Source organism: Sceloporus undulatus, chromosome 6 (assembly GCF_019175285.1).
Source record: "Sceloporus undulatus isolate JIND9_A2432 ecotype Alabama chromosome 6, SceUnd_v1.1, whole genome shotgun sequence".
Taxonomy (NCBI): Eukaryota; Metazoa; Chordata; class Lepidosauria; order Squamata; family Phrynosomatidae; genus Sceloporus; species Sceloporus undulatus.
Window position 1 is genome coordinate 108,745,772 of NC_056527.1, and position 9,218 is coordinate 108,754,989.

The window sequence follows — 9,218 nt, forward strand, 5'->3', positions numbered from 1 at the left end:
AGGAAACAGACAAAGCACGTTTTTGTAACCATTGCTCTTCTATATGTTAATAACATGTTATGTAAGTAACTAAGTTAAGTTAGCAAGCAAACTGATTTGTGTTTAGCCATTACAAAAAAGGAACCAGCTAAAACACAAACATCAGATTATTATTCTTAATAATAATGATGATGTATCTGAGTTTTGTGTTTTACTGCATTTCTTTTTTGGTAATGGCTTATGCTACGTCAATCAATTTGCTTGCTTATTAAGAAATAATACTTATTTCTTATCTGCCTCTCCCCATGGATCAACAACAATGAACAGACAAACTACATCAGTTAAAACGCATCAGTTAAAATACACATCAATTTAAAAAGACATGCATACAATTTAAAAGGATATACACATATTCAAACCATCTACGGGGGGGGGAGCTCAGTGGGAGGAGAAAGGGGTGGCCCCAGCATTTTCTTTTACAATTGAAATGTCAAATTTCAAATGTTTAATTCTCTTTTTTTAATTTGAAATTTGACATTTTTTTTTAAACAACATCCCATTTTAACCAAATCTTCGCAGTGACCATGTAAATCCATGTAGGTTGTTTGTATGCTACTGTAATGTGAAGGTATGGCTTTAATTTTGCCAGGTAGTTGTTTACGTCAAAACTATTAGTGTTCAGTGGCAGAGGGGAACTGCGATTGACGAGTAGCAGTAGTACAAAAAAGCACCACTAAAGATTCTGTATGGTATGAAATGAGAGGAGGAGGTCAATGTGGGGGGGGGGGATTGACACCATGAGTTACCGCACCGGATGACACCAACCCTAGGGATGCCACTGAATCCTGGTGGCGCACTGGTTAAATGCCTGTCCTGCAGCCACTCACCCACAAAGGTTGCGAGTTCAATACCAGCGAAGGCTCAAGTTCAACTCTGCCTGGCATCCTTCTGAGGTCACTAAAATGAGTACCCAGGTTGTTGGGGGCAATTAGCTCACACTTTGTAAACTGCTTAGGGCAATGGTTCCCAAACTTTAGTCCTCCAGTGTTTTGGACTTCAGGTCCCAGAAGCCCCTGCCAGCTTGGTCAATAGTAGGGAACTCTGGGAGCAGATGTCCAAAACATCTGGAGGACAGACTGAACTTTGGCCATCATTGGCTTAGGGAGTGCTTAAGTGCCCTGAGAAGCGGCATAGAGATGTACCTGCTCTTGCCATTGCTAGGCAGCCATCCCAGGCAATGTGGGCTCGGGAAGGGAAAGTGAAAGTGGAGGGAAAGTGAAAGCTGAGCCAGAGCTACTTCCAAACAAAGCAAAGAGGCAGGAGGAGACTGGCTGGTTAGAGATCCCTTGAGAATGAGCGCAAAGGATGCCAAGGAGGACAGAGGGCAGCGCTTGGAGGGCTTTTGCTTGGATCGGGTGCTGCTTTCGGAGGAGGAGGCTTGGAGGAGAGGCAGGGATTTCCTCCTGGTGAAAAGGGGGCTGCAGAAGATGGCTCAGTGGGCCTACGAGGCCAGCAAGGGCTTGTTCCCTGGGGATCCCCTCCCAGTGGGCAGCTATTGCGAAGGACTGGACTGCCAAGTGCCAGGGAGTTCCAACGATCTCGACTTCCTCCTCCCAGTCAGGTATAACCCTCTGCTGTTGCTGGAGAGTGGGGCCCCTACTCAAGACTCTCTTCTGGGCTGCAAGGAGAAGCTGCCCACCTACATCTTCCGAGAGCAAGGGCTGCCCCTCTCTCGCTGGGGGACCAAGGTCCTAGTGGATCTGGAGGCATTTGGGGAGGTCTACCTGGAAATCCACTGCCACAAGCAGAAAGAGAGGATGGAGGAGGACCTGGAGCTGGACAAACTGGAGCAGTGCCAGGTGGGTCTGCCGCTTTGGATGGATCCGCACTGCGCAGAACTGGTCCGGATTGGCACCACTTTTGACTGTCTGGTTGTATTGGGGTGGGGGTGGTTTAGACTATTTTTAACTTTGTATGATAAATTTTGGATGACATACAGTATTTTTTAAATTTTATTTTATTGTTTTATATTATTATTATTATTATTATTATTATTATTATTATTATTTATTTTTAGCCTCTCACACGCCCTGCAGATCGAAAGATAAAATACACAATGCAAAATAATCACAAATAAAACAATACCCGACTCTCTCACAACATAATCATAAAACCATCTATTGCAACCATCAAGGTTAAGATATTTTAAAAACAATTAAAAAGTAGGCAGATGGAGAGATCAACTGTGAGCAGATACATTAAACACACAAAGAAACAAACAAACACTCAAACACAAGCCTTATCATTAGATGAGCAAAAACATATAAATAAAAGGAGAACGCTTTGTATGTTGGTATAGTGCTTTATATGGGTACGTTTCCCACTATCAGATGATTTCTAAATGTAATTTTCGGTATCTTAATAATCCAAGATTCCCATTCTTGACATTAGAATCCCTTTTTGTTATCCATATATCCCTTCTAGTACCACAATTTTCCCACTTCTCCCCTCATTTTTTTTCATATTGCCGAAATGTCTTCCCTGCAGTATACATGGACAAGCTAGTATGATGTATTCTTTTTTTAAAAAATTACTGTTTCAATTAGATTATTTTAATTGTTTTTAAAGTGTTGTTTTAACACTTTAGTCCATATATATGTTGTGAGCCGCCTTGGGTCTCAACTTGGGAGAAAGCAAGATAAAAATAAAATAAAAGGCTCGATGCTCTGGGATTCTGAGACCTTTAGCCTTCTCTTTCTGTTGCCACTACAGACTACAAGCCCCCTGCCCTGGAAAATAAAATCCACAGCATTGTGCCATAGCAGTTAAAGTGGTGTCCAACCGGACTATTTCTGCAGTGCAAATCCAGCCTTTTTATTTCCCAAACTTTGGTCCAGGTATTTTGGACTTCAGCTCCCAGGCACCATGTCCAGTTTATCCCAGCATCAGGGATTGTCGGGACTGAAGTCAAAAACATCTGGAGGACCAAAATTTAGAAAGCACATCAGGGTGACCAGGCATTCCCCTTTCCCCAGACATGTCCTCCATTTCAGCCTGCTACTCAGAAGGAATTCCAAAATGATCTCAGGTTTGATACTGCTTTAACAGCCCAAGCTTGACTCTGGGGCTGTAACAAACTACAATTCCCAGAGTCCTAGTCCAACACTCAAACCACTAGACCATGCTGGCTCTAAAAAGTACCTGCCATATGTTGATGGACTGCTGCTCCCATCATCCTTCCTCTTTGGCCATACTGGAAGTTGCCATCCCTAAAATATTTGGAGGGCCACACTTGACTTTTTGGATGGGTCCTTCCTACCCATCAATTTTTTCCCTCCAAAGCTCAGTTTATGGTCTCAGCAATCTTCTTTACTTCTCTTTTACCCCAGGAAAGTCTCAGTCACCACAACCTGGACCCTGTTCAAATCTTGAAGGACCTTCACCATTGTGTAGAAATTGCCTTGGATCCAGGTATGGTCAGGTTCATCATAGGCAGATTCAAAGAAAACCATGATGCTCACACAGCAGAGTAGCATTCCCCATGAGCCACAGATGTAGAAATCTCACTGCCCTGTCCCTTGGATACTCAAGATTTCTGCTGGTTTTGCTCAGAGTGAGAAAAGATAGGGCCCTGCTAGAGAAATTCAGGGTGTCACTCATGTTCTGAATGTGTTCATATCTCTAGACAGTGAGCAAAAAGACAGATTCAGTAACATTCTCATTACGTTACTATTAGTGAGAAAAAGCTGCACCTGTTGAACTGACTTTCTTAACTTTGTATGCGGCTCTTAAAAATTCAGGAATCCTGGCATGGGCAGGGGGAAATGGACAGCTGTTCTATTCCACATTTCTCTCTTAACTCCTTTTCTCTTGTTTTTCTCCCAACTTCCCAGAGTATACCCATCCTCGGCAAAATGGTAAGTTCAAAGAGAATGAAATGGAGAGTTGGCCCTCTGCATTTGCGTCTCTAATTATCTGCGGTTTTGATTAATATGTTCTAAGAATCTTCTAATGCACTTTGTTAGAAATTGACCAGAGAGTTGTGCTGAAGAACGTAGAAGTTCCTAGAGAAAACACTTCTCTAGTCATTTGTAGGTCTTCCAGCATGATTCTATGATCACCTTCTGGCAGATGTTGACCATAGAATTGCACTGGAGGAGCTGGAGATTCCTACAGGTGTTCTCTTAGGTAAAAAGTTGGGGGTTTTATTATCAGTTTTCCCACATTCACAGGGGTCCTTCACCCCGAACCCCAGCGAATGTGGAGGGACCACTGTATAATGTTATCTTCCTTTGGCCATCCAGTTATTTCTCATTCAGAGGTTCAGTTGTTGTTGTTGCGTGCCTTGAAGTAAATTCCTGACATATGGCAAACCTGTCACAGGGTTTTCTAAGCAAGATTAGTACTGAGGGAGTTTGCCATTGCCTTCCTCTGAGGCTGAGCATGTGACTTGCCCAAGGCAACCTAGTGGGTTTTGTGTCCGAGAAGGGATTCAAACCCTGGTCTCTAAAGTCAGAGTCCAGCGCTCAAACCACTACACCACACTCCTCAGAGATTCTGCACAGTTAATAATTCCATCCTTGAACTGATGCTGTGATTTCTTTCTCCTTCCTATCCCAACCTAGATGAAGTGTTCCGGCAGAGACTCTTCCCCTCCAGAGTTCCCACAATAGACCACAAGATGAGAGGTGAATTTATTTATTTGTGATGGTTTGGGGTTGATTTTTTTGAGTCCTTTAAACTTCCAGAGCAAGCAGCTGTTTGCTGTTAACTGATGCCTTACTGTAGTTACAAACTAATCAGATATTAAGACTTTTTAAAAGAAATAACACTGGAAAAACTAGGTGGCAAGTAAACAATGTATTCTGGGGCAAGGTGAGTTGGGTAGCAGCCAGTGAGCAGGACCTTCTCAGCAGTGGCACTATCCCTTTCCAATGCTCACCTAGGACAGATGCCTTTTAAATATTTGACTTGATTATTGATTAGCTTTTTATTGGCATCCTCTGGTTTTAATTCCATTTATATTGTTGAAGCACTTATTGCTCTCCTGTCTTAAATTATTTAAAACTGAACTTACTGGAGAGATTTGGTAAGACCTCACCTGGAATACTGTGTCTAGTTCTGGGCCCCACAATTCAAAAAGGATGTTGAGACACTGGAGCATGTCCAGAGAGCAACTCAAATGGTGAAAGGTCTGGAAACCCAATGAGCAGCGTCTTAGGGAGCTGGGTACATTTAGCCTGGAGAAGAGGTAGTTAAGAAGTGGCATGATAGCCATGTTTAAATATACAAAAGGGTGCTATATTGAAGGTGGAGCACACTTGTTTTCTGCTGCTCCAGAGGCTAGGACCTGGAGCAGTGGCTTGAAACTACAGGAAAAGAAAGATTGTCCTAAACATTAGGGATAACTTCTTGATAATAAGAGCTGTTCAACAGAGGAATATGATGCCTTGGAGAGTGGAGTCTCCTTTGGAGCTTTTAAAGAGGCTGGATGGCCATCAGGAATGTTTAACTGTGTCTTCCTTCATGGTGGAGATTTGGAATGGATTTCCCTTGGGGTCTCTTCCCATTCTGTGATTTTATGAGATATTTGGCTATTTTTAGGTAATTCCTAGAAATGAAAGCACACACACACACCTTAAAAAAGGAGAGGGCAAGATATAAAATCAGTTGTGTAAGGAGACATTGGCCTGTTACAGACTGCCAAAATAAAGCTGCTTTGGGTCTCTTTGGAGGTATGCTATTTAAATGATGCATGGGTCCTAAGAGTCCGGAGGTCGTGCCAAAGCTACACTCCATTCCTAAGCACCGGAGTGCAGCTTTGGTGCAGCTTCCAGATTCTTAGGATGCATGCATCATTTAAATAGCATACCTCCAAAGAGACCCGAAGCAGCTTTATTTTGGCAGTCTGTAACAGGCCATTGTATACTATGTTTCTCTATAAATCCTTTCTGTTTGGCTAGATTTTAAAGCTTTGCTAATAGGATGGTCTAACTGCTATGATACCTTTTTCTTCACTGCAAGTTAAGACTATTCCTTAATGGGTGTTTTTTGTTTGTTTGTTTTTTACAAGTCCTGTAGTGCCTTAGGTAACTCCACTGCAAGGAACAGTGATGAAAATTAAGGACACGTTGAATAACCAATTTATCCTGCTTCTTAATTCCTTGGATAACTTTTTCTTCCCCATCCCACTAGAGAGCTTCAGACTGGAGCCCTTGGATCTTGGTGGTCCAGCCATCCAGCTGGCTTTTGATGGAGGGAGCGAGACAGTCCCAGTGAAGCTGGTGCCTGCCATTAAGGGGGCCTTCATACTTTCCAACCAGTGGGTAAGAGAGGACCTTACCCACCTTTCTGACTGGTGGGATGGAGACCTGTCCAATGAAAAGAGCAGCTTCCTCCGGAAAGCAGCAGTGGTTCGGGAAGTTGGGCCGGAGCTGGTTGCCAAGGAAGGATTTTGGAGGTAAGCAAACAGTCTAGTTGGCCAGACAGAACACAGAGATGGTCATGTAACAACAGTAAAATCAACCTTACGCATATTCAGAATCTGTCAATGATTTCAGAATCCAAAACTGATCATCTGAATTGGACCATCTCCTGAATTTTACTTCTGAAATTTAAAAGGGATTATATTACAAAATAGGCTTTTAATATTTTTAAGACAAGAAATGTTAGGTTTGTTATTTTCACATTCAAAAACCTTGCTTTTAATAGTTGTTTATGGAAACATGTAGTGCTTGAACCACATGCAGTGTGGTTCCTAACCAGATCATTTTAAAGCAGTGGTTCCAACCTTGGATCCTCCATTTCTTTTGAACTTCAGATCCCAGAAGCCACAGCCAACTTGGCCAACAGACAGGAATAATGGGAGCTGAAGTCCAAGACATCTGGAGGACCAAAGGTAGGGAACCACTGCTTTAAAGTACCCACAAAAGCAGCCATCCAGTGTAGCACTCTATAGACCACAGGCATCTCATCATCCCCAGCCACCAGCACCAGCATGGGGTGTGGGGAGTTAGGGTTCAGGACTCACAATTTCCTTTTGTCTCTCAATATAAAAACGTGACTTTAGGCTACAGTCTCTTACACATTTACCTGGAAGTTAGCCCTACTGAAAATACTGGGATTTACCTTCATATTTATAGATGTGCTGTTAATTCCTAATAAAGTAACTGCTTTGTAGGTATTACTGTAAATGTCATGTTTTTACAATCTCTGCCTGGTGGTAGGCTCTCTTTTAGCCATGCGGAGATGATGATTCTTGAGGATGTCGATGCGGATGGGGGTCAGAGACAGGCAGCTCTAAAGCTGCTGAAGTTTGTCAACAGGACAAGATGGATGCCAGAGTATGGAAGCATCTTGACTTCCTACCATCTCAAGGTGAGCATGCTGAGCAAACATACTACTAAGAGTCCTGGCACTGATCAAAGCAAATAATAATACAGTACACCATCATTTCAAAAGATAAGATTTACCCATTATTTCAGATGATAAAGCAGGAGTGGTGTTTACTGATCTGGTTGTAGGTGTCTCTAGGTTATCTCTGTTTTTAGAAAATATTTTATACATATTTTAGCTGCGCCATAGTTACAGAAAGCATTAGCTGAAAGATGCTAAAAAGTCTTCCTCCACTTTTCATTGTAAAGCAATCTTCCCACAAGATTCCCTATATGATTGCCTCTGCTTCTCCCCATTTTTCTTCTCTCCTCCTACGATGTTGCCATGGTATGGCCTATGGAGACAACGCTCAGAGACAGATTTGGCCCAGAAGTCATCAGTCCCTGACTCCATAATAATCATCTTCTCAACACACTCTGCAAGTGGCTGTAGTATTTGAAAAGTGACCTCTTCCTTTCCCCCAACCTCCTTTTGACCTACACCAAAGCACACCCAGACTGTCCACAGCCTGGAAATTGTGAGGTCTGGACTGCAATGAATTACTGTCAAATCTGGCTACTATTTCCCTCTTCTCCTGCAGACTATTTTGCTGTGGTGCTGCGAAATCTATCCTCAGAAGGCACAGTGGGAGACAATTCTGTCCTCAGTGCAGGCCCTCCTAAGGCTCCTAATCCATACCCTCACCAAGAGGAACCTCCCTCACTACTTCCTAGCATCTGTCAACCTCTACAGCAGACACTACAAATCCAACAATACCATCTACAGGCCTTTAGGCCTGGATGCCCTCCGCCATGAGGCTGAAGTGATGCTGGCTGACACTGTGCGATACCTGATCCCAGACTGTGAACCACAGCATGATGGCACTTATGAAGAAACAATGTCAGCTCTTGGGGAGTTTAAAGAAGACCATAAGGAAGATCTGAAGGAACTGAAAAGGATGGAGGATGAACATATGTACGAGAGTGTGGAAATAGCCGAGGCAGTAGCGGCCAAGTCCTAGGGGAAGAAATGTAGATTCACATGAGCACTGTTGTCCCCCAAAACATACAATGGGCCATTCTGCCACCGCTTTCTCACCGTTTCAATTTTTTAGTTCTCAGTGAAAAGAAGATTCCAGTACTTACAAGTCCAAGGATCAAAGCTTGAAATTGTGTGGACTATGTCTGAAGGGCTTCAAGTAAGAATATTCCTCTGAACAGCTCCTATTTGTTCCTTGTTGCTATCAAACTCATATGAGAGGCTCCCTATGAGAGTCATGGTGACATGGAGTTACAGCAACCAGTATTAACACTTCCACCATCCCCAGCCAGACCAGAGAGACCTGGAGATGAGTCTCCACTTAGCCAAAAAGTTCACTTTTACCCGTCACTGTCCCTCAGCCTCCTGTCAACAGGAGTTGTGTGGGGATAAGAATGGAGCTGTGTATTCTGCCTTTTAGCCTTTTGAAGGATAGGATAGAGATGTAACATAAATGGGATAAAGGTGTAATCACATTATCATTTTCTCAGTATAAAAAAATTCAATAGTTTTAATGTTCCTAATTTGAATGTTTTACAAATTATTTTCTGTGATAAACATGTATTCTAATGGTGGAACTAAAGGTTTCTGGTTCTCTTCAATGACACCATAACCATTACTCTCCCAGAATCCCTCCTCCCACAACAATATGGCCTTGGTAACCTCTCCAAACCCGTACCATAATTATAAATCCATGCTGTTCACTCCCAAGCAAGCATACTCAGGGGTATAATTTCAGGGTGTATTTCTCCCTATTTGAACCAGCGAAGGGGCTGTTCAGTCATCCCCAGAGACTGCTCACAAGGTGGCCTGTTTTACACAGGTAC

General features: G+C 42.9%; 1 protein-coding gene across 1 annotated transcript; it reads left to right on the forward strand.

Annotated features, from left to right (window-relative positions):
- The first annotated feature begins 1,133 nt into the window (after window positions 1-1,133).
- On the forward strand, window positions 1,134-9,127 carry LOC121932728. The gene is made up of 7 exons (XM_042471655.1): window positions 1,134-1,838; window positions 3,369-3,450; window positions 3,873-3,896; window positions 4,605-4,667; window positions 6,175-6,439; window positions 7,206-7,356; window positions 7,955-9,127. Exons 1-7 carry the CDS (start codon window positions 1,332-1,334, stop codon window positions 8,372-8,374), a joined length of 1,512 nt encoding a protein of 503 aa, XP_042327589.1. The 5' UTR covers window positions 1,134-1,331; the 3' UTR covers window positions 8,375-9,127.
- Window positions 9,128-9,218: the final 91 nt, after the last annotated feature.